Source organism: Panulirus ornatus, chromosome 65, assembly GCF_036320965.1.
Source record: "Panulirus ornatus isolate Po-2019 chromosome 65, ASM3632096v1, whole genome shotgun sequence".
NCBI classification, from domain to species: Eukaryota; Metazoa; Arthropoda; class Malacostraca; order Decapoda; family Palinuridae; genus Panulirus; species Panulirus ornatus.
The window spans coordinates 2,200,639-2,227,035 of NC_092288.1; the positions used below are offsets into that span (position 1 = coordinate 2,200,639).

Consider the following 26,397-nt stretch of genomic DNA (forward strand, 5'->3'; position numbering starts at 1 on the left):
GTGTTTGTGTGTGTGTGATATTTTATACAGTAACATGATAAATGAAGGTGTTTATGATGTTTATTTCTTAAGAGATTTCTCTTATTGTCATATCCTCAAGTGTATTAAAACAGCATATGACTGATGCTGAAGTCCCACCCTATGGTGGATAACACTTAGATCACTGTGCTCAAGTATGATCAAGAGAGAATAGGTGGAGGGATTGGAGTGTGTGTAAGTGAAGGATTGTGCAAGTAATTACAGTCCGATATTCAACCACTAGAACTGTAATTACCCATTACCTAATTACCTGTCGGTAGATGTGTACTCGGTGTCTTACTGTGAAAACATTTGTTTAGAATTTCATTGCAAATACAATTAAGCACATCGGGACGCACTTGGCTTATGTGATCAACCGTTGGGACCATCTCAATATTTTGCAGACATGGCTGGAGTTGTGAGAGTTCGTCGGGATAGCACACTCGTGGTGAGGTCTTGTTGTTGGGGTAAGAGGGACACATGTCTTGGCAAGGTTAGGTGGAACTCTTGTATATTCATAGCGGACGATCCTCCGGTGCACATTACAATGTGTCTCTGTCTGTCTGTCGGTCTTGGTCACTCGTTCGCTTCACAAGATCATTAAACGCTCGTAAGTCTTACAGTCTTATTCGCTCTGCATTTGCGTTTATTGTTAATCCCTTGAGCACGACCCATTTGCATGAAGGCCTGACCTTTGACTTAACCCCTAAAGGCCAAGAGGTCTAAGGCCACGCCATAATATCCAAGGGTCATGCCGTTGTGTTCAAGGATCGTACCTCCGTGTATAAGGGTCATATCGGCGTGCTGAGTATTGGTACCATCGTGTTCCAGGGTCGTACCGTCGTGCCCCTGGGTCGTACCTTCATGGTATAAGAGTCATCCTGAAAGGGTTCACCATAAGGAAAGTCGTCATTACGATTCCTCACGACTCAAACATGTTAGGGAGGAGGACCCCTGGCTCAGGCAACCGCCAGGGACTTTGTGCAGATATCAGGAAGATTTGCACGAATTAGGAAAACAAAAAATAAAAGATTTTGGAAGTGTGGTTTACCGATTTGATTCCCGTCAGGTTCCCCTTTTTTTCCCTCTCGAACAATATCTCTGTATACATGAGAAATTCACTGTCTCATCTTAACAGTTCTGCGTACGGATCTACAGACACTGTTAACAGATTATTGAAAGAACTTTCTTATCAGCGTCTGTCAAGCTAGGAGTCAGATGTATTGAGAATAATAGATAAAGAATCTTTGATGGAGTTTGCGTGACGGTGGAAGGGCGCGGTGTGTGTTTGTTGGTCCAGGTGTGTGTGGTGGGATCAATGATTTGCTCATGATGTAGAGTTTCCTGCACACGTCTCTGATTGATCCTGACCCACCAGTGTGGGTGGCCTGTTGGTGAGGGCGTCTACACCTCTGAACGGCCTCGCCCTCACCTGATGCTCTTTACTGAGAGAGAGAGAGAGAGAGAGAGAGAGAGAGAGAGAGAGAGAGAGAGAGAGAGAGAGAGAGAGAGAGAGAGAGCTTTAGTTCAAGTAGAGTCGACCGCAGCCATTCATCCTCTTCATCTTCTCTTGTCTATCATTCCATGCTTCTTTCCCATCTGTGTATCATCCCGTGCTTCTTTTCCATCTGTCAACCATATCATGCTACCCTTCCGTCGTAAGCCTTTCCGTTGAGTAACGTCAGCACATTTGGTAAGATGGCTGTCAACGACGATATCACTGGCTGAGAACAACAGGCCTTCCATGTTGCCTTGTGAACACTGGCGCAGTACACCTGTGGCTCCATACGCCATATAGTTATGGTTCCATACCTGTATAGTTGTTGTTTCATACCCCATTTAGCTATGGTTCTGTGATCTGCGGAATACAGCTATTGCTCTATACCCCATAAGATTATTACCCTTCACCCATGTATATGTGTCACCGTGCCCACTGTAGTTATGGCCCATGGTCGTGCCTGCATGGGTCACCCATACAGTAGGTAGGTAATGTGCAGGACACGGGCAGGTCCTGCTTGCGCTCACAGTCAGTTCATCCACAGACTCGATTGATTCAGGAGATCCTCATCATGATAAGAGATTCATTCATGTGAACGAAAATGAAATATGGAACTTATTAGTCTTATTACAATTCTTAATAGGTTTGGGATGTCCTGGAAGAGTATGTGTATGTGTACCGTCACTATGGTCTTACGTCTCACATTAGGTATGTAGTTACGCATATCATCTTTCCGTTGTTCATTGTTCGATATTTCGTATGATTCTCCTTAATGTAGTCAAAATCTTCCCGGACTGAGACCTGTGTATTTCCCTTTCCTTATATTTCACCAAGACCCGGTCTGGTGACCTCACGCCCACCAACCTCACTCGAGCCCCCGGACCTCGTTGGGGGCTGCTTCAGGTTATTCTTGCTGAAAATCCTCAACTCTGATCTGTTGTGTATACACACTTTCCTCACAGACGTACCAGCCCACACACTTGGTTAACTTTTTGTCAGAAATATTGCTTTCTGTCTAGACGTCCTCTGGCTGAAGTTTTACGTCTGTAACTTATTTTTCATGTTAAAAAAGTTAATGGCTTAAATACAGTTTTGCCCAACAACAGAAGTAATTTTCATCACTTGTGAGGTTACATGAGTCTGTCAAGGGTGTACATATCCAGGAAACAAGGTAAATGAATTACATTTTATTCTCTCGTGTGTTGCAAGGTTTGACGATACTGTGTGTGTGTGTGTGTGTGTGTGTGTGTGTGTGTGTGTGTGTGTTTCTCATTCTTGTGTGGTTGTTGCTGCAGCCACTCCTCTCCCACTACCCCGTCCTGCAGCCACTCCTCTCCCACTACCCCGTCCTGCAGCCACTCCTCTCCCACTACCCCGTCCTGCAGCCACTCCTCTCCCACTCCCCGACCAGATCCCGTCTCAGCCAGCATTACATGACGGCTCAGTCGGATGGACTTCGCTAATTTTGCCCATCAGCTGATATTGGTGTGTCACCGCTCAAGCTTCCGTCTGCGCCGGCAGCGGTTTAACCCAATGTTCCTACGGTGAAATTATTCATTTACAATCCTTCCTAGTAACCAAACTTGTGCCTCATTCCTACGTTTTCCCATCAAACCATCATATGTTTATCATAATCCTGACCAGTGTTCACGCAATACATTATTCCCCTTGTAACACCTGCCTGTGCACACCATTTGAATCAATCTAAAAGTTTAAAAAAAATGTCAGACACAATCCCTTAGCAAAAGGTTGGGTGTTACCTCCAACCAGCGTTGTTACTGCGTCCTGACGCTTGGTGCATCGTTGTGAACGTGTTCTCGTACGTTCCTACTTCCTCCGTCCAGGCAAGGCAGTGCTCTCCCACTACAGCTGTAGCAGTAGCCTCCTTCTTCCCAGTTCCTAATGTTTGTGTCGTCATTGATCTCTCGACTCACCAACAATCAAACCTAAAAGTTTCCCGAGTGAGATGAAGGTCCCTTTATAGAGCGAAAACATGATACGTTTAAGAAAAAATTGACTTAGAAATGAATATATGAATAGAGAGATCGATTATCATCGGGTATTATATACCTCATCCCCTTCCAGGGTCGTCGTGTTTCATGTCTACTCACCTGTCTTTCTGATATCCAGACCTTTCCTCAGAGAATATGATACTTAGTGCACATATGCAGTTTAACAGCTATTTCCTTCGTCTGCTCCAGTCATGGAATCTCACATTGACAATTTCTGCATCATCATGAAGGACACGGTTCAGTCCCAGACGTGTACTGTGGACTTTGCTTGCGCTGCTTGGCACGTTTTTATCCTTACGTCCTGTATCTCGATAACTCCGAAGCGATGTACTTTCAATTCCTGTTGAAGATATGGCATCTTGGTCTCGTGGCCAGTGTTCCACTTACGGACTGTTGTAGTGTCTCTCATCTCCCGATTGCCATTATTTTTCCTCTCCACTTTCCACCTGTGCGTAGTGTCATATGAACATGAGACCTAATGTTCTCTCAGTCCTGGAGTGCCGCAGATCCCTAACTTGCTCCCAAGATCTTTAAGAAGCGGATCGGCTGTGGTAGTTCCCCTCTCCCCCACCACCACGCACCGCTCACCAAACTGGTTGTTCCATGCTCGTAATGACCTTTATCCCTTCCCCTTCCCCATTACCCAAAGACAGACGACAGTAAATGGTTGTTCGTCACCTCTTATGGTACTGTTGTGGGTCAACCCAAATTGAAAGCGACGGTTCCCCTAAAATGCACAGTCAGGCGCAACTCCGAGGCGGATTGCTGCTCCAGGTCTTTATAGGTATCATTCCTGTTTGGTCTTTGTGTCGACCCTCCATTCATGTCCTCTCAAGATGTGGAAATATATCCTTCAATCTCAGAGCTGATCTGCCAGCCAGGAGCCGAGAAGGCATCAGTGCCATTGGTACGTTGGCTTCCACAAAAAAACTGGGTAGTTGCTTATAAGTATTTTTCATTTCTTGTTCTACTTTATGAAAATCATAACTTTTCTCTCCTGCATTTTATCATTTCCAGCCAGTTTGAACCTCATAGACTCTGTTGAATGTCTTTCCTACTCCTGATCAGGTCAGAAATACGTCTGAAGGCTTTGGTATCATCTTCTCTCCATTCTTTTATATTTCCCTCCCACCAGAACCCCAGTTTTGATGAAGAAGCCGTCATTAGAGCCATAGCTTTCCAGCTCTCCAAATGTAATCAAGTCCAAAACTTTGTCTCATTAGCGACTATGTCATATTCTGTTCCAATATTCTGTCCCTTGTTTCAAAACACCTTAGCTTTATACCTCTACAACAGATGCATGTCTTCTTTCATCTCCATACTGTTAGCATTATTTGCATGTCTTAGAGAGTGACCTATTTATACTGTACGGTGAGGAAGTTCTACATTGGTGGGGACCCATTTTTAACCTTTTTCTATCATGTAACTTCTCAGACTTCTGTATGTTGGTAGCGTTCACTATCGTGCGGGTAATTACCTGTTTGTGTTGTACAGGAAGGGAGTTTTACACTCGTGGGGCACCATCTTAAACTTGTGTACACTGTCCACATTTACAGCTTCATCATTCAGTTTATTCCCGTCATCCACCACTCTTGATACCAGATTAATTCTTTATCAACTTTTTTACAAATGTTTGCTTGATCTCATGGCATGGCCTCTGCTTGTTCTTGCATCCTTCGAGAACGAAAAAAACCCTGTTCATTATTGGCATCAACTGATGAAAGAATTTAAAGGTGTGTGTTGCACGTCTCTTGCAAAATGAAGTGTTGGCTGTGTTGATGTTTGAGTTGCTGTAGTCTGCCACCCTCCTGCCTCCTACAGCTGTACCGTCCTTATCAGCCTCAAGCCTCCCTTACCAGCCCCTCCCTACGGGCGGCTCAAGTTACACGACATGTGTCATCCTGTGGCCACATGACACCTGTGTCGTGTGGCTACCGTATACTGACTCCCTCATGACACGTGTGTCAAGTTGCCACCATAACCAGTTCTACTGTCATAACTGCTTTTCTGTGTTAACATCACTAAAGTAATTGTTGCTACGATTAGTGTCTGTATCACTTGAATAAATCAAACTAAATGTCATATAAAGAATGTATGTTTATTATTATTGTTATTATTATTATTATTATTATTATTATTATTATTATTATGATTATTATTATTATAATTATGATATAGATGTATAAGGCAATATCCCGTAATGGGTGGGGACGGGTAGAATCCTTCCGCTTGTGTCAAACTTTTAAAGTTAAGCAGATTAAAAGTTTTTCGGGAAAAAACAAGATAAAACGTTATGCTACAGACGGCTACCCCAGCCTTGTGTGTGTGTGGAGGAGAGGGGGATGGTGTACAGGCCTTGTAGTTGTACCTGATGGTTAGCTTTGTCTGCACTAAGGTCTGCTTTTCTTTTTTCTTTTCGACGTATTGCTGGCGTTCCCACTGTTGATCAAAAATGGCGGGTTTGTGATCCAAGTGTTGGATGGCATAGTCTTGACAAGGTGCTAACTATTCTCCACCAGGTGTCGGGTGTATACGAAAGGTGTCGGGTATTAATAATGACCCTTGTGTTAGGAGCTGGGTGTCGGGTGTTGCAGGAGCGTAAAATCGATTGTGTTGTATCATGCAATACTCGTGTGTGTTGACTTACATAGTATTGACCCAAGGGGTCAGACGGTAGTGGCAACACTGCCGGACTGCAGGGGCACGGGAGACAGTGTTGCCATGTCATGCCTGGGTGTCTCCATAACTTTAGATAATTTACACAATAATGACAGTTTCTTCCCTACCATATATACTTATTATATGGTGACTTTTCTCCTGAGGAAAACCTTAATTTTAGCACTAAAACGTTTGAGCAGAGTTCGAATTTCAAGAATGATATGCAAAAGTAGCAATGAAAAATGGAATTTTGACTCAGAAATAGGAATTTTGTAGTTAGTACATGGGTAAGCTGACCTGGCCGTTGACCTGACCTATACGGGCTAGCTCAAAATCCAAGGCAGCATATCCTAGGGCTGTGTCATCATGCCTAAGGGTTGCACTGTCGTGTGTAAGGGTTGTACTGCTGCGTTTATGGGTTGTGAGATATACAACAGTTCTTCAACAATGGATAGTGTCTCAGAAAAACGCATTAAAGGATACAGTTGTGCCAAGTGCTTTCACAGACTCGGAATATTCCGCTCTGTATATATTGTATATATCATGTTATATTATATTATATTGTATTATATTATATTATATTATATTATTATATGATGATGATCCCAAGAGTGTGTTCCTCTTCCTGATGCTAGAGTCTTCCGTGTTTGGGTGTGGTACAGTTGGGTTCACGTGTTGTGTCCGGAGGGCTTGATGTGAGGCAAGTCTTTCCCTGGCGTCGTGTTTACCCTCAGTTCTTTGCTTGCGAGGAAGCTTGGTCAAATATCCGGCGGCTGAGGTGTCGAACCCCGACTGATGGATGTAGCTTTCGTGCTCAACCTCCGACAGAGACTTGTATCTAAATGTATTGGTTAACAATACCCATTTTCTCCAACATCATAAGTACCATTAATTCTATTTCCAAGGCGTAAAGCGGAACATAATCAAGGAAACACATTTGGATTGCCAGGATATGACAGCAACGAGTATTTGCTACGGTGATCTTGGTTTCCTGAGGCTGGGTTAAAGTTCTTCCAACCGAAGGCTGATTTTGAGGACTAAAATGTGCGCATCTAGCTTAACAAAGACTTTTATGGAAAACATGAGATTACCAAATGTATAAGAATACAGTCTGGTTCTCTAGACATTGATACATCATTAGATATGGAATATATTAGATATTCCACCAAAGTAGGTTTGTCTTTTTGACTTTGGTATATCAATTCATCTATCAAATTTAGTTCGTTCTCAGTCTAAAGCAAAAATGAAACATTGAGTTGTCTGAAACTTTTGATCAGAAATACGTTGTCATGTATTAGTGGTGTACAAGGAGGGAGTTGTGCGCTCCCTTGGGGCCCATCTCTTGGGCTGTGTTGGGACGGGGTTGTACGCTCGCTTGGTTTTCCTTTTCATAAACATTTTCTACTATCATATAACGTCTCTGTCTCATGTATACATCATCATTCACAGTGTCCTCGCTCACTGTTTTCCAATCATCTGTTCATATTGCACTATTAAAGTTTTTATTTTTCTCTTTTCTAACAAGTTTCTTGTTAAGTTTCCTATAATAACCTCTAGTTGTCCTGTGTCTACATCCTTCCAAGAACTGTTTATTAATGACGCTATGAAACAAATCAAGAGCGATAACCTCTTGCTGTAGCTCAGCTATCATAACTCAGGTACCAGTTTGGTTGCACTCATCTAGACTTTCTCTAATAGATCTTTGTGTTTATGTTCAGTGCCGCAGCCGGTATTCGAACCCATGCGGGCCCAGTCGTGTGACTCATGGTCATTAAGGCTAACCAGAAGCCGCGCAGGTGTGTGTGTGAGTGTGTGTGTGTGTGTGTGTTGTGTGTGTGTGTGTGTATTCAACTGGTCACACCCATAATTTGTTTATCTTTTTTATTAGCTTTTGTTAATGTAATATGAAGGTGATCCAGTTGAGACTTTTCTCTCTGACCTTTTCATCCGTCATGAAGATGCATGACCTCAAGGTTAGCGAGGTCAGGACAGTAGGTCACAGGTTATCCCTCATGCATGCCTGCTTGTATACATCATGTTGAGTTGAACCTTCCATAGAGTGATCTTCCTGAGCTCTTTATTCGAACTTCAAAACATGGCACATCAGGATCTTGTATTGTACTGAGGTTCTTCATTACTCTATGTAATCTGTCGTCGGGTCGTGATGACGTCATGAACTAGACTGACGTATATATATGATATACAGGTGGTTGTGGGGACTAGGGATAGTACGGTCGTTATGAACCATGCACGGCTAGTGGACATGCAGCGTGTCCACACGGGTTAGTTGACAGACGGAAGTAGGGTGGAATTTAGCGTGCGCTGAAGGATGATTATATATATAATGATAATGATAATGATAATAAGTAAGCTTTATTGGGGCTAAATAACTTCATACTCCAAAGAAGACCACATTTTCCTGCAGCTGGAAGTAGCGTAGTCATGCGCTTCAGGAGTTCCTGGTGACACGGGACCTTCATATAAAGAAGTGTTGGAGTAATTATGAAACAGATTGATATGTCTCATTATGTTAAGTATTTTGTTTACGTCATGAGCTACTAATACTTACGTCATGAGTTACTTATACTTACGTCATGAGTTACTTATACTTACGTCATGAGTTACTTGCGACACGATCATGTCAGCTTAGAGCCGGTGTTCATGTTCCTTACTTATCGTTATGTGTCGATAACAAGCAGAGCAACTGCACACTAGGTCTCTGTTATACTCTGTACGCGAACAACATATTGTTATGCATCTCTCTCTCTCTCTCTCTCTCTCTCTCTCTCTCTCTCTCTCTCTCTCTCTCTCTCTCTCTCTCTCTCACCCATAATGATCACATTTGCATCATATGTTTCTGCTAGTTCTCCTTCATACTGGACGAATAATGCTCTCATTATGATTTCAGGTCGGCTGCTGACTAGAGCTGTGTTCCTTCCATGAATGTGTCAAGTTTTGTTCCTTGAAAAGTTGTGTTAGTGAGTGAGTGGTGATTCATGATAATCAAATAATTCCTGAGTAATAAGTGATTAACTAATCCATCCAGGGTCCGATAAAGCAATAAACCTGAAGGTCTTTTCTAATCAGTATAATCATTTTGGCAGAAAAGTTGAATCCAGTTTGTGAGTCGCGAATCTCAAGGCTGTGAGCGCAATCCTTGGCCTTCCAGTGTTCACTGATATGTGAGTGTATATTGAGTGCTTCTTCTTCCTCCTGGTGCTAAATCTGTGTATTTTATCATCAAATCTTTTTTAAAGTTCACTTTTCAAGTGTATGTTAAGTGTCTGAAGTGGTTCCATCTCATGTGCTCAGCATCGTAGCGAAGCAAGTGTTGTCAACCTGGAGTGCTGTCTTACCTCACTTCTCGCGCCCACGCCCACACCCCCTCGCGGCCACGCCCACACCGCCCACCTTTCCTCCCGGCCACGCCCACCCTGCCGTCAACACGTCTACCCATAGGCGTGAACGTCCTCCCCTGCGGCCCCACCTCCTGCTGGCTGTGAGTCCGGGCCCCGCCCCCCGCGCCGCCTACACGCCCGCCACACGCCCCGCCGCCGCCGCCCACCACCACCGCAGCACCATAGGCGTGCCGGCCCGGTCCATGATGACGGCGTGTGCCGTGGGGGAGCCGCACGCCCAGATCATCACCTCTCTCTTCCCGCCCCTCGCTCCTATAGCTTCCTTCGCCGCCCACCACACACCCACGCCGCCCATCCACCTACAGGAGCACCACCACCCGCCCCACCACCCACATGGACCCGTCGCCATCCCCCTTCAGGAGCCGCCTCCCGCCCACATACCGGTCCAGGTGCCGCCACCCACTCCGCGGCCGCCCGTCCAGGTGCAGATCTCCACCCATGGCGCGCCACCCCATGTGCCGCCCCACAACGTCCAGATCAAGGACCTGCCGCCCACCTCCGCCGCCCCTAGCAGCGGGGCGGGCGTTGTCAAGTCCCCGGGCGGCGGAGTACACGAGACCAGCGATATGCGAACACTGTGAGTCTCCTTTCTGCTGCCATGAATACCACACCACACACACCACCACACACACACACTACCACACACACCACCACACACACCACCACACACACACCACCACCACACACAACACCACACATAACACCACACACACACCACCACACACAACACCACACACACCGCCACCACACACACCACCACACACACCACCACACACAACACCACACATAACACCACACATAACACCACACACACACACCACCACACACAACACCACACATAACACCACACACACACACACCACCACACACAACACCACACACACCACCACCACACACACCACCACACACACCACCACCACACACACACACTACCACACACACACACACACACACCACCACACACACACACACCACCACACGCACACACACCACCACACACACACACACCACCACACACAACTACCACACACACACCACCACACACACCATTACACACACACACACACACACACACCACCACACACAACTACCACACACACACCACCACACACACCATTATACACACACACACACACACACACCACCACACACACACACACCACCACACACAACTACCACACACACACCACCACACACACCATCACACACACACACACACACACACCACCACACACATTACCACACACAAACATCCCACCCACCTACTACACACATCCTACTCATCTACATCCCACCCATCAACCACGCACACCTGACCGTACGATGGTTATCCTGTTCAAGCCAGTTGGTTTTCCAGACTGTTTGTTGCTGCCAGTCATACATACTTCAGCACGTGTTGTACAGCTTGGCTGGTCTGAAGCCTTGGAGGACACACTACAATTATTCTCTGAGGAAAAGTCAAGATAAATCATTCTGGTGTTTTTAGCATTTCCACCCCCTAGTAGGTTCAACAGACGTAAGTGCCCTTGATATTTAAGCTATTTTTCTTAAGATTTCTTAGAGCATTTCTCCTTTTCCTTTCCAGCCTAGACTTATCTTCGTAGAGCAAACTTTAGATAGTGTGATACGGTATAATGTACCGTGTACTTTCCATCACAACAACCACTTGACCCAGGCGACGGATGGTTGCGATCCTGGCGCAGCGAGACAACACACATAAGTGTTTCCGGTTGTGTTGAACCCTTGTGTTCGTCCGGGGTCCGAGGTGACGTATGGGTCACGACTGGACCATTTTGGTTTGAACATCAGTGTCATGACACGTCCTATAATACAGCGTAATGAGTTGACACTTACAACACCACAACCACATGACACCTGAACTTCATGACACCACAACACGACATGAGACCCCTACTTTAATGACACCAGAAAACCTTTCCATCATAAGTGTCTCGAGAATATTAGCAACCGGGATTTACCAGCGGTAGCATTAGCTGGGATAATCCCTGCCCCGAATCCCTCCTGAAATCCCTTAATTAGCCGACAGTAGCAAATGCCATGTTTATTGTTTTTCTTTTGCTCAGTCAAAATTTTAGCGGTGAATGAAGCGCGCGAAACTTAAGTGCTGTGAAAGTGTGTATAATCACCTTTTCGTGATTATCTATTTCTCCTGAACTTTGTCTATCATCCAGCATTTCTAAAATGTACGTACTGTCCACATTGACTGTCTCACATAACTCTTCCATTCATCTAGTTATCACGCTACAAAACAACTACTTTATATCTTTTCAAACAAGTTTCTTGCTTGATTTCATGTCGTATCCTCTGGCTGCTCCGCTCTTGCATCTTTCGAAAAACTAATGACTGGTAACGTTAGTAACTCCTTACCTCTCTGTCTCCCATGGTGGGCAACTTTAAGGCCTCTAGCCTTATGCTGTAACTCAGCGATCCTGATTATTGTACAGATTTTGTTGCCTTCCTCTGGACCTTCTCTGTTAGTTCTTTGTGCTAGTGCACATCAGATGTCGGCCATACTTCAGACGCATATTTTAGTTTCTGCCTAACGTAGGATATGGAGAGCTTCCTCAGTATTTCCTTAACCATGTCACTGAATCAGATTCTGATAATTGGGATTCCGTCGGGAGGCTTGGGACGATGTCCACCCCAGATCCCAACCATAAATCAAGTCATGCAACTTATTCCCTGCTTGTTGACACATCGAGGCGTTCTTCGCGGTGTCCTGTTATCTCTTCTTAACATTTGTTCATCTTGATGTTCATCACACATGACCCAGACCAGGCCCGGAGTGTGTCTGGGTCCTTTGGTGGCTGATGCACGCAGTCCTGCGCCCTCTTTGCTTCCCTCATGACCTGGTCATTATCAGCAAACATGTCCAAGTGGGAGCGTGTTTGTTTGTACGTGTGTGTGTGTGTGTGTGTGTGTGTGTGTGTGTGTGTGTGTGTGTGTGTGTGTACTCTTTAACATTAAAAACATCCAAGTGTTAGGTGACATAGTTGACCACGGGAAGCAAAGAAAGAAACAAGTAGAGGAAGAAGAAGAAGAAGAAGAAGAAGAAGAAGAAGAAGAAGAAGAAGAAGAAGCAAAAAAAAAAACACCGTGAAGAAGAAAAATGAAAGGGAAATGAGCGAAGAATAGAGAAAGTAAAGGAAAAGATGAAATGGCAATGGAGCAGAGAGATGCCTGAGTATGGAGTGCGAGGAGAGATAAGTGATGGTTAGGTGAGAGTAAGTGAAGCAAGATAGGGAAGGTCAAATATTTACTGAGGTGGAACAAGAGGAGGATGAGGTAGTATCAGTCAGAGAAGTGGATGAAGAATGAGGAATGATGAAACGACGGACGATACTACGCTCGCTAGAGATAAGAGAACGATAAGAAACGGATATTGGAAACAAGACGAATAATGATGGAACACAAGAGATACATAGAGACGAAGGATGATGGAACATTAGAAAAAGAAGGATAGATGTGGGACGACCAGATCAGGAAGGATAGATGTGGGACGACCAGATCAAGAAGGATAGATGTGGGACGACCAGATCAGGAAGAATAGATGTGGGACGACCAGATCAGGAAGGAGAGATGTGGGACGACCAGATCAGGAAGGATAGATGTGGGACGACCAGATCAGGAAGGATAGATGTGGGACGACCAGATCAGGAAGGATAGATGTGGGACGAACTCTAAGGAACAGAATAGATATAGAACAGAATAAAGAGAGAAATAATGATAGTAATAATAATAGTAATAATAATAATGATAATTATGATAATGATAATAATGATGATAATAATAATGATTATAATAATAATAATAATAATAATGAGGATAATAATAATAATAATAATAATGATAATGATAATGATAATAATAATAATGATGATAATAATAACAATACACTGCCTTATTTTAAACAACCATTTGTAAATCAACTTTCAAAGTTATTGTTTGTTTTCATCAATTTGGAGTTCTCTGATCACCAAATGCTTAATGTCATGAACAACTTCCATTTTTTTTCCAAATACACAGTGATTCTTAAGTCTCTCTCTCTCTCTCTCTCTCTCTCTCTCTCTCTCTCTCTCTCTCTCTCTCTCTCTCTCTCTCCTCTCTCTCTCTCTCTCTCTCTCTCTCTCTCTCTCTCTCTCTCTCCTCTTCATTGATCTTGTGAATAGTGTTAGCGGTTTACTGCAGTATAATGCAGAGACGGAGCCTTTCTTCAATTTCACCTTGGTAAGCTACTGTAAACCGATGTAAATGAGAATAATTACGGAAAATAAACCTCTTTTACATAAGAGTTTTCGCTTGAGTAGATAGCTGTTAAAAGGCGTATTTTTGAGTGAGTTAAACGGTTTACAGAGTGGTATATTCTAAGAAAGTAAATGAAAGTATTTTGTCGTAAATGAATGTCAGCTAATGTGAGTGAGTGTAAACATACGTTGGTAATTTACATGAATTTTGATGTAATCATATATTAACCTTCAGCGAGGATGTAAACACATATCACACCAGAGTACGTAATCATCTCTCCTGAAGTTAACCTTGCTCAGCTGTGCAAGACACATGTATCTAACCGTCACATTCCTCTTGGCTCTGCATTAACGTCTCTTGAGTGTCCGTAACCCCCAGTGTAATGTAACACGTCACACACGCCCCTCAACCTCCACACGTTACAGCCTTAGCTCATCGTCACATCCTAGAGGACAGTTCCCGTCACGCTTTTCTTAATATATCCGTCACCCTGTTCGTAACATGTCGTCATCCGCCCACGAACCTCTCCGTAACCACACACTTGGCTTTCACTCACTCCTACTCATTGTTCTAACACGATTCTGTCTTGCAGACTTAAGGGTCGTGCCATCATGCAGGAGAGTCGTACTGTTGCGCAGGAGGGTCGTACTGTCGTGCAGGAGGGTCGTACTGTCGTACAGGAGGGTTGTACTGTCGTGCAGGAGGGTCGTACTGTTGCGCAGGAGGGTCGTACTGTCGTGCAGGAGGGTCGTACTGTCGTGCAGGAGGGTTGTACTGTCGTGCAGGAGGGTCGTACTGTTGCGCAGGAGGGTCGTACTGTCGTGCAGGAGGGTCGTACCGTCGTGCAGGAGGGTTGTACTGTCGTGCAGGAGAGTCGTACTGTTGCGCAGGAGGGTCGTACTGTCGTGCAGGAGGGTCGTACTGTCGTGCAGGAGGGTCGTACTGTCGTGCAGGAGGGTCGTACTGTCGTGCAGGAGGGTCGTACCGTCGTGCAGGAGGGTCGTACTGTCGTGCAGGAGGGACTGTTAAAGACCACTTGGACAGCTCCAATAATTAATTAAGCTAAAGACAGATTTACAATCCTCAAAATCAATCATTTCAGTGGAACCGAAATGACAATTATTGTGCACATTTATATCAGAAATAATCACAAGAGAACTGTGACATTTATACAGTAATTTATGTGTGCGTAAATCAACAATGAATGTAGATTTTTTTGGCAATATTATCATCATTTGCAAGTCTGCGTTTTTGAAGCCAGTAATTACTTCCTTGTGGTACTTCATGGTCATTTCCGTGCTCGTAATTAACATCCCAATATTTGCCTTTTCTTTCTTATTTATCAATTGAAGTAGGTCTGGCTTGCTCACGGCAAAGTGCACATCTATATTTAATCACAATGTTTCATAATTTTCCATCTTCCTTTCTCTTCTAGATCCGGTACAGTTGATAACTGACTGTTTTATCTGTTCTAGATCCGGTACAGTTGATAACTGACTGTTTTATCTCATTCTTTATGTCGCACGTATAAATGGTCATCTAGACACATTCCAATGTATAGTCATATACTTTAAGATTTGATTTACTAACGAAATTTATAGATAGAGAACAGTGAATGCTTCATAAGAGTCAAATGCTTTTACCTACTTTGTAGTGTATACGTGTTTCTATACTGCTGCACGTAGCGCAGCCTTGGAGCTGCAGGATTTCATGGAAAAAGGTCCTATAGTAACTCTAGGAACAGCTAAAGATAGGAGTCCTCAGGCGATTGTAGACAGAAGAGTATGTGATCTATTTCAGTGTCTGTAAGTCTGCTAATCTGAATAAATACATCTAGGTAAATGGTTGATGATATTTTGCTTTGAGAGTCGTATATAACTTACGAATTGTTCGATCATAACTTGACGTTGACGGCCTTAATGACCCTGGCAGTTGATAGGCCTGAAATCTGGGGAACGTAGCCAACCACCTGCCCATTTTGCTTGGTGGACAGTGGAACAACAACACATAACTAAGCGCACTGCATAGAATGTGTTAATACCTCTGACGATACCACAGGCCGCCATCCTGCTGCTTCCAGGACGCAGTTCTCGCACTTACAAGGAACTGATGAGCTGCTTCTAGATCGAAGAGATTCACGAAAAGACTCTTGTTCCTCTACGTCCACTGACGATGATGCAGTATCCCTTACATTGTCCCCTCACTCGGTGTCCGCCTTGCATGGCGGTCCCCTTACATCCCTCATACTCAAGGCTCGTACTGTCGTGCTCAAGGGTCGAACCGTCGTTCTCAAGGCTCGTACTGTCGTGCTCAAGGGTCGAACCGTCGTGCTCAAGGCTCGTACTGTCGTGGTCAAGGGTCGAACCGTCGTGGTCAAGGGTCGTACCGTCGTGGTCAAGGGTCGTAACTTCAGATCCCCCGCTGACGGAACTGAGTCGTAGGTAGTCTGAAAGTTATCATTTAAGTTTAGTTCGTTTAGTTAGTGCTAACGAGCCTCCTGGTGGCCAAGACAACGCCAGGAAATAGGGTTGTTAGGAGTGAGTCTGAGGCGATCTTCGTGTCTTCTCTTCCTTCTTTATCTATTTCATTTTTCTTCTACACTGATAACGTAAATAACTTGCAATAAGAAGGATGTAAAATGAATGATTTCGGAGACAATGAAACATAGTGTGTAAAGTCCGTGAGATGCGAATCAAAGTAAGATTCACAATAATGAGTGTGAATGAATGAGTGTACGTTAGTGTAAAGGAAGTCAATTTGGCCGAGAGCATCGAAATGGACTTCGAGTATCGAGAAATTGGAGGTCTTACTGGATGTTCTATCATGTATATGACATCGGTATATATGTATCGGATACAGATACATGAAAGTGATGTATACTACTCGATTAGTCATACAGGATTATAAATGAAGTCTCAATATAATGTTTGACTTCACTCATAACTGACGTCAGGAGGTCTGATCCTAGACTCGTGAGTGTAGTTCCTGACATGTGACTTCAGCCTAAATTGATGTCAGTTGGTCTCTGGTCTAATATCAGACCCCGGACTGAAGTCCTTACTACAGCGACTTCTGACATCACCACATCACCACCAGACCCCATGGTAAATTCCTTACATACATCGACTGCTCCTGACATCACCGTAAAAGGCAACATGGATGAATATTTCTCTCTTGGGAGTTTAGGTAAAGAACACTCCTGCGTATCTCCTACGTGTCGAAGAAGCCGACTGAAAAGTGCAAGAATGAGGGTGCTGAAATCTTCCCCTCCAGTACCATCACTTTCTTAAAGCAGGAACAGAGGAAAGAGCAAAACGACGACTTTTCCTCGAAGGTTTAGTTCCTGATTCACCCTCCGTAAGGCAGGGAGGTGAAGAACCGAATGAAAAAGGGTTACATGTTCCTTGTCGATACAGCGCAGGACAATACTCGGCTTTTCCGGTGACTTTGGCATGACTTACCTAAGCTCCGTTCTTTGTGGATAAGCAGCCTTGCTTTAACGCCCGATAGAAGACTTAGAAGGGTTGAGAAAATGCAGAATGTGGTTATCAGAATCATTCTTATCGACGACATTACAGCAAGGATACTGAACCTTAAGACCGTGGTCGGTCTTTGCGGTATCAGAGACAGAATTATCGCCTTCAGTCTTAATGGGATGGGCACGTTCAGGCAGTCATCCCAACCCACGTAAATAAGCCTTTCAGACCTTTTTTTTCACTGGGAGACATCCCTCCAGATGGGTTACTACTATGACTACCACTGGGTTCAGAAGGTATGGTATTCATGAACTCTGCCACGATAGACAACAACTGCACTATCCTTCTCCTTAGAAATTAACATCTTTGATATCAACCCCAAACTTTCCCCTCAAAAGATCATTGTTCAGAGCACAGTCCTAGTTAGAACTGACTTAATAATGTTATATATATATATATATATATATATATATATATATATATATATATATATATATATATATATATATATATATATATGTTAGTGCTACATGTTGTATTACGCACTGACGGATTTAGCAATGACTTGGAGCTCCAGGTCAACGATGATGGCATCAACGCTCCAAACTATACGAAAGAAATTTGTCTGATAATTTTTTGCATTTCAAGTTCTGTTGCCTGGATTCAGAGAAGGTGGTCCATGCCTGAGCTATATTGTGCTGTCTCCTTTGGCCGATCTTGGAACTTACCTCGCTGGGATCATGTTGTGATCACTGTACTTCTCTTCCTTCAGGACAGACTTTGAACCTGCATTTGATCCTGGTACATACACTATACTCTTATTCACTAAACTTTACTGCAAACTTTTCTCCATTATATCCCTATTTTCATTTTTCTAGATTCATTTCGTGTTTACTATAATCTTTACTACACCCTCATCTTCACAATACCCATACCTTCACTGAGCTAATTTCACTATACTCCTCACTGCACCCTCATCTTCACTAAGCTATGTCTGCTATTCACTAGATTCTCATCTTTACTGTACCCTTTAGCTTCACCAAGCTAGGATCACTATACTCTTCACTGCACCTTTATCATAATACACTTAGCTTCACTTAGCTCTGTTCACTATAATCTTCTCTACATTTTTATCTTCACTATACCCTTATCTTCACCAAGCTAGGCTCATTATCATCTTTACAGCACCTTTATGTTCACTCAGCGAGATTCACTCTACTCTTCACTACATTCTCATCTTCACAGAACCTTATTTTCATCAAGCTATGTTCACTGTAGCCATCACTACACCTTCGTCTTCACGTTACTCTCATCATCACTTATCTAGGTTCACTTCACTTTTCACTACACATTCACGTTCACAGTACCTTTATCTTCACCAAGCTAGGATCACTCTACTTTTCACTATACTTTCATCTTCACTACACCCATATCTTCACATAGGTTCACTATACCTTTCCCTATATATTCATCTTCACTATACCTTTTACTATACATTCATTTTCACAATACCATTATCATTGCTAGATTTACTCTACTTTTCGCTACTCATTAATTTTCACAATACCCTTATCTTCAATCTAAGTTCACTATGTCTTTTTCTGCAACATCTTTACTATACCCCTATCATCACTTAGTTCATTATACTCTTCTACACCTTCATCTTCACAATACCCTTATCTTCAATCTAAGTTCACTATGTCTTTTTCTGCAACATCTTCACTATACCCCTATCATCACTTAGTTCATTATACTCTTCTACACCTTCATCTTCACAATACCCTTATCTTCAATCTAAGTTCACTATGTCTTTTTCTGCAACATCTTCACTATACCCCTATCATCACTTAGTTCATTATACTCTTCTACACCTTCATCTTCATAATACCCTTATCTTCAATCTAAGTTCACTATGTCTTTTTCTGCAACATCTTTACTATACCCCTATCATCACTTAGTTCATTATACTCTTCTACACCTTCATCTTCACAATACCCTTATCTTCAATCTAAGTTCACTATGTCTTTCTGCAACATCTTCACTATACCCCTATCATCACTTAGTTCATTATACTCTTCTACACCTTCATCTTCACAATACCCTTATCTTCAATCTAAGTTCACTATGTCTTTTTCTGCAACATCTTCACTATACCCCTATCATCACTAAGTTCATTATACTCTTCTACACCTTCATCTTCACAATACCCTTATCTTCAATCTAAGTTCACTATGTCTTTTTCTGCAACATCTTCACTATACCCCTATCATCACTTAGTTCATTATACTCTTCTACACCTTCATCTTCACAATACCCTTATCTTCAATCTTAGCACCGTTAAGAACCCCCACTACCACCAGATGCCCCTGTTTACCTTCCTTTTATCACACGTGTTGCTTCCTAATAGTTCCTTCTCTTCGTCCATCTTGACTACGGTCAGATCCAATCCTTGACACTTTTCTTGCGCCAGGGTTGCTCTGGTAGGTGGCGGTGGCGGTACTGGAGCTTAAAACTTTCGCCTCTCGTACATCCGTCTTTTGCAAATGATATTTCATCCAATCGGAGGTGGGCGTCATTTATCGCTTGATAACACCTTTAATTTTCAATAATTATGAACAGCATGATGCACCCTAATCCCACCATAGGGCAGTCTCGTGCAAGCAGCGGTTCTCCTGTCTGCGATGAGACTCCGTGGTACTGGCGTCTCTTACGGCGGTCTTTCGACTGGTTATTCTCTGCTTCGAGCAAGAGCTCTGAGGCTTCAGGGACTTTTGTGAGCCAAGCAAGGGAGACCACGACGGGCAGCACTCAGCGCACGTTCCAGCGTCTCAGTGAGTGGTTATTGTCGCTCGTCTCCAGCTCCGACCAGAGGCAAGACGTGGACGGCCTACGTCACCACAGGGTCCAGAAGAGGGACGACGGGCCTGCACGGGGACATCCGCCGAACAAGGAGTTTGACCCCATGTGCAAGTCCATACTGTACAATGGCCATCTCTCCTATGAACTGCGTGAAAACTGGAACATTCCGATAGACCTTTCCATTGATGTGTGGTTAGACGACACACTTCACGTAAGACAGAAGGATGAGTGCAGTAGTCCCTCGCGCTGCCCTGATTGCAAACGCAGTTACCTGAAGCGCCTATTTCCCTGTCTAAAGCCACTACAGAAGTGCCGCCACGACGCAAGGATACCACTCCCAAAAGACCAGGAAGACACCGTGACCCTCTTAAATTCTACCCAAAAAGAGACCAGGTTGCGCGATTCTTGCATTAATCGGGAGTCTTATGTGACCGCTAAGCGTACCGTTATGGTGAATGGCGAGCTCATCGTGATAGAAGCATCTCTAACCATGTGGCGCGAGAAACGTGACCCTCTGAAGGATGTAAAGCACGTGCGGTTTAAGCCTGTCTCCAAAAAGATAGGCAATGCTTCTGAAGACCCTGCCACAGACGTTCCACCCGCACCTCCTCCCTCAGCCGTTCCTCAGAACCCGGCTTTCTCAGGGGCTGCACCTTTGCATGACCCAGCCTTCTCAGGTACTCCTGCGCCTCCTAACCTGAGATTTGTAGTTCATCCTGCGCCTATTCCGGCGTTCCCAGTTGCCCCTGCGCCTTCTAACCAGGCCTTTTTTCTTCAACCTGCGCCTTATGACCCGGCCTTAGTTCAACGGGTTCCTTATGACCCGGCCTTACTTCAACAGGCGCTTTATGACTTAATTCAAAAGGCGTCTTATGACCCGGTCTTAGTTCAACCTGCACCTTGTGACCCGGCCTCAGTTCAACGTGCGCCTTATGACCCGGCCTCAGTTCAACCTGCGCCTTATGACCCGGCCTCAGTTCAACCTGCGCCTTATGACCCGGCCTTAGTTCAACCTACGCTTACGGCCCCAGATGGATTACCATCGAACGATTTCCGTTCCTTGTTGAGGAAGTGGGAAGCCATTAGTGCTCGACAGTTTCAACCTGCGCATCCTGCCCCAGCAGTTCCATCTGTGCAGCCTGCCCTAAACGTCTCACTTGCGCCTCCTTCCCTAGCAGTTCCATCTCCGCCTCCTGTCCCACCTGAACCCCCTGCCCCAGTCAGTACATCTGCCCCTCCTGAACCACCTGCCCCAGTCGATACATCTGCCCCACCTGAACCACCTGCCCCAGTCGATACATCTGTCCCACCTGAACCACCTGCCCCAGTCGATACATCTGCCCCACCTGAACCACCTGCCCCAGTCGATACATCTGTCCCACCTGTACCTTCTGGGCCAGTCATTCCACCTGCTCCTCCTCCCCCTCCCGCTCCTCTTATTCCACTCACTCCACCTGTCCGATCATCTGGTCCTCCACGAGGTTTCGATGATCTTGTGAACAGGTGGGAAGCTATCACTGGGTCACCTGCGCCTACAGAAACATCCGTTTCGCCAGCTTCTCCTTTTCCGAGCGGTGTACCCGCGACTCCTGCTCCAGGCATCGTCCTTGCTGTGCCTTTTGGCCCAACCGTTCCACCTCCTGCGCCACCTATGCCACCACTCCAGCCAGAGATTCCAGCGCAGCCTCGTCCTCCCCCTAAGATAAGGGTTCTCCCGTCACCTCCCAGGTCGAGTATTGACGGACTGAGAAAAATCGTTCTGATAGGACCTGTCCCATTAAACTTAACAGACGATGAGGCTAGGTGCTTCCTGGGTGCCTATAACAGGATCAGTCACATAATGTGGCACACCTGTCTTAAGGATAACGACCTGTGCCTCAGGTGTTCCTGTGAGGACATCATCAGGCACTGTGAGGGTTTACTTACGCCTGGCCACCGAACTGCACCTAACATAGCACCTAAGCGGACCTATGACAGGCGTAAACACGAACGTTGGCAGTGAAGTGAACGGAAAAAAAAGGTGAAATACAGCCTGAACGGAAAGACCCGTTTCAGGAGCCTGTAAATGACTCGGATTATTAACCATTAATCTGCAGGAGAATGGGAGCAGCTGTCTGTGCACCGACCGACATGCATTCTTTTCTTTTCTTGTGTGTCTCTGTTCATAAATCTCTGTAAACATATATAAATATATATGATTGTTTGCAATGATAATTTTGAGCATATTAACTATTAACGATATTTTGGTGGGAGATTAGAAACCTACCAATAGGAAGAGAGATTGAAAGTGAAACAAACGTCTGAAGATCCAGGCATGGGTCATCAGTGAGAGATTAGAACTGAAGGAACACATGAAAAGGATAGCAGAGCGCGTCGATCCAGGTAATGACTAGTATGATAATGACAACTTTCACTACAGCAGTAGGAAAACTATGATGAAAATGTTCAGTACATAAATAAGAGGCACAACTAAGTATTTCTGTGGAGTATAGTCACCAACAAAACAAGTGAGCACAATCCTGCCCAGTGACAGAAGTCAACCCTGCCCAGTAAAATACACAACCCCCCCTACTGTATCATCGCTTCTTGAGCTCAATACTAAAATACTGTTATCCATTTAGTACCCCCTGACGTATGCTGTACTGTCTATAAATGATTTCAGTCTTAAATGTTCTTTCAACTCATTATGAACGTGACTTATTCCCTAACACCGCTTCTATAATGAACATGAGTTATTCCCCAACATTGCTTTTATAATGAACATGAGTTATTCCCCAACATTGCTTCTATAATGAACATGAATTATTCCCCAACATTGCTTCTATAATGAACATGAGTTATTCCCCAACATTGCTTCTATAATGAACATGAGTTATTCCCCAACATTGCTTCTATAATGAACATGAGTTATTCCCCAACATTGCTTCTATAATGAACATGAGTTATTCCCCAACATTGCTTCTATAATGAACATGAGTTATTCCCCAACATTGCTTCTATAATGAACATGAGTTATTCCCCAACATTGCTTCTATAATGAACATGAGTTATTCCCCAACATTGCTTCTATAATGAACATGAGTTATCCCCAACACTGCTTTTATAATGAACATGAGTTATTCCCCAACATTGCTTCTATAATGAACATGAGTTATCCCCAACACTGCTTTTATAATGAACATGAGTTATCCCCAAAACTGCTTTTATAATGAACATGTTCCCCACGACTGCTTTTATAATGAACATAAGTTATTTCCAACACTGCTTCTGTAATGAACATGAGTTATTCCCCAACATTGCTTTTATAATGAACATGAGTTATTCCCCAACATTGCTTTTATAATGAACATAAGTTATTCCCCAACATTGCTTTTATAATGAACATAAGTTATTCCCCAACATTGCTTTTATAATGAACATGAGTTATTCCCCAACATTGCTTTTATAATGAACATAAGTTATTCCCCAACATTGCTTTTATAATGAACATAAGTTATTCCCCAACATTGCTTTTATAATGAACATGAGTTATTCCCCAACATTGCTTTTATAATGAACATGAGTTATTCCCCAACATTGCTTTTATAATGAACATAAGTTATTCCCCAACATTGCTACTATAATGAACATGAGTTATTCCCCAACATTGCTTCTATAATGAACATAAGTTATTCCCCAACATTGCTTTTATAATGAACATGAGTTATTCCCCAACATTGCTTTTATAATGAACATAAGTTATTCCCCAACATTGCTACTATAATGAACATGAGTTATACCCCAACATTGCTTTTATAATGAACATAAGTTATTCCCCAACATTGCTACTATAATGAACATGAGTTATTCCCCAACATTGCTTTTATAATGAACATGAGTTATACCCCAACATTGCTTTTATAATGAACATAAGTTATTCCCCAACATTGCTTTTATAATGAACATAAGTTATTCCCCAACATTGCTTTTATAATGAACATGAGTTATTCCCCAACATTGCTTTTATAATGAACATAAGTTATTCCCCAACATTGCTTTTATAATGAACATGAGTTATTCCCCAACATTGCTTTTATAATGAACATAAGTTATTCCCCAACATTGCTTTTATAATGAACATGAGTTATTCCCCAACATTGCTTTTATAATGAACATAAGTTATTCCCCAACATTGCTACTATAATGAACATGAGTTATTCCCCAACATTGCTTTTATAATGAACATGAGTTATTCCCCAACATTGCTTCTGTAATGAACATAAGTTATTCCCCAACATTGCTTTTATAATGAACATAAGTTATTCCCCAACATTGCTACTATAATGAACATGAGTTATTCCCCAACATTGCTTTTATAATGAACATGAGTTATTCCCCAACATTGCTTCTGTAATGAACATAAGTTATTCCCCAACATTGCTTTTATAATGAACATAAGTTATTCCCCAACATTGCTTCTATAATGAACATAAGTTATTCCCCAACATTGCTTCTGTAATGAACATAAGTTATTCCCCAACATTGCTTCTGTAATGAACATAAGTTATTCCCCAACATTGCTACTATAATGAACATGAGTTATTCCCCAACATTGCTTCTGTAATGAACATAAGTTATTCCCCAACATTGCTTTTATAATGAACATAAGTTATTCCCCAACATTGCTTCTGTAATGAACATAAGTTATTCCCCAACATTGCTTCTAATATTTTCCTCCTCCTTTACTGAAGATTTTAAGACCCTATCTTGTCTACACATGAATCCCTTAAGGTCGGTAGTCCCAATAAATAAATGTGTAAGCTGTCGTTGGTGGTGGTGTTGCAACTTGAGTAACTAACTCCTCTCGCTTGGGACACGTCTCTCCCGCTGTTTAAGTCACGTATGAAACAAAAGATCATCCCACAAAAAGAAAAAAAAATCTGCCTTCCTTCTTTACTGATCTGACCTGTTACTTCATGGCCGGTTCCCTGCCTGCCCTAGCGCTCGCTCCCAGAGGACATCTCTGCCTCTTACTTATGGCTTCTACAAGTTCCTCCATGGTCTGCCGGGATCGCTTCCCTCACATACGAGGCTGCCACTACGCCTCCTGTTTCTTCTGCGTCCTTCTCTTCTCTTCTACATTATTATGTATTTTTCCCAAAGTACCAACCATTAACCAGTTTCCCCATTCTAGTCACGATTTTTTTTTTGTTATAAAGACATTCTAAGCGTCCCTCACTCTTTTCTTCTAATACATTTTTGTCTTGTTTTTTGCTTCTTTTACTTGTCATTCCACCCGGCTGTGTGTCTGTACCTACCGCTAGCCTCTGCTACACACACACACACCACACACACACACCTTCACTGCGGTCTCCTAACTTTTGCAACATTTCGTCGACTTCCATGTAAGACTGTCTTCCAGGGACTGATTCGACCGTAAACCTTACCTGTGGTGGTCATGCCTTATCCTCCTACTTATCTTATCTTCTCCATCGCCCGTGCCCTGTCTTAAACCTGCCCCAATGCCTACAGGCCCTCACACATAACACAGATCACTCAAACATTTCTCACAAGAAAATTGATGATGTCACCTTCCATGTTCATTTCGTCATCACTATCTTACACTGCCTAAGCCAACCCTGGCGTGCGCATACTTGCCTCTCCTCATCCCTACCCTCGGAACAGGTCCGGTCAGGTCAGGTCAGGTCAGGCCTGTCTCTCCACACACTCATGGACATCTGACCGCCCGTACAAACCTTACACACACACACACACACACACACGTCCTACGCTACATATTCCTACACATACAGGGTGATGATGTCTGGTGTTATGATATGTAATATGAACACCGACCAGCTCCTGCTGCAGGTCGGACCGTCGTGCACAAGACACCACAAGTGATGGGTCTAATTATTCTGTTCCTCACGTGTGTCTTCGGGGTACGCCCCTGTGTCGCACGTCCACTACTGCAAATGTCTACAAGGCAAATATGAATAAATAATCTTCTGTGCCACCATGTATATTGACCGCCATCATGATGACTTAGCCCTGTAAATGAAAGAACTTGTTACGATTATGGCTGAACACGCAACACATACAACAAGCTCTACAAAACCTGCAGAAATTTGCAAAACCCAAGAAAGAGTCATGCAACCGGAGTTAATTATTTAAGATACACTGGACACTTTGAGAGAGAGAGAGAGAGAGAG

At 43.5% G+C, this 26,397-nt stretch overlaps 1 protein-coding gene across 3 annotated transcripts in view; it reads left to right on the forward strand.

Moving 5' to 3' along the window:
• Window positions 1-9,097: 9,097 nt before the first annotated feature.
• LOC139746416 (uncharacterized) overlaps window positions 9,098-26,397 on the forward strand; it is a 349,146-nt gene continuing 331,846 nt past the window's right edge. For all 3 annotated transcript variants that reach the window (XM_071657635.1, XM_071657634.1, XM_071657636.1), the window contains exon 1: window positions 9,098-10,182. In XM_071657635.1, the coding sequence (XP_071513736.1) occupies window positions 9,788-10,182 (395 nt within the window). In that variant the 5' untranslated portion in view covers window positions 9,098-9,787. The remainder of the gene's footprint in view (window positions 10,183-26,397) is intronic.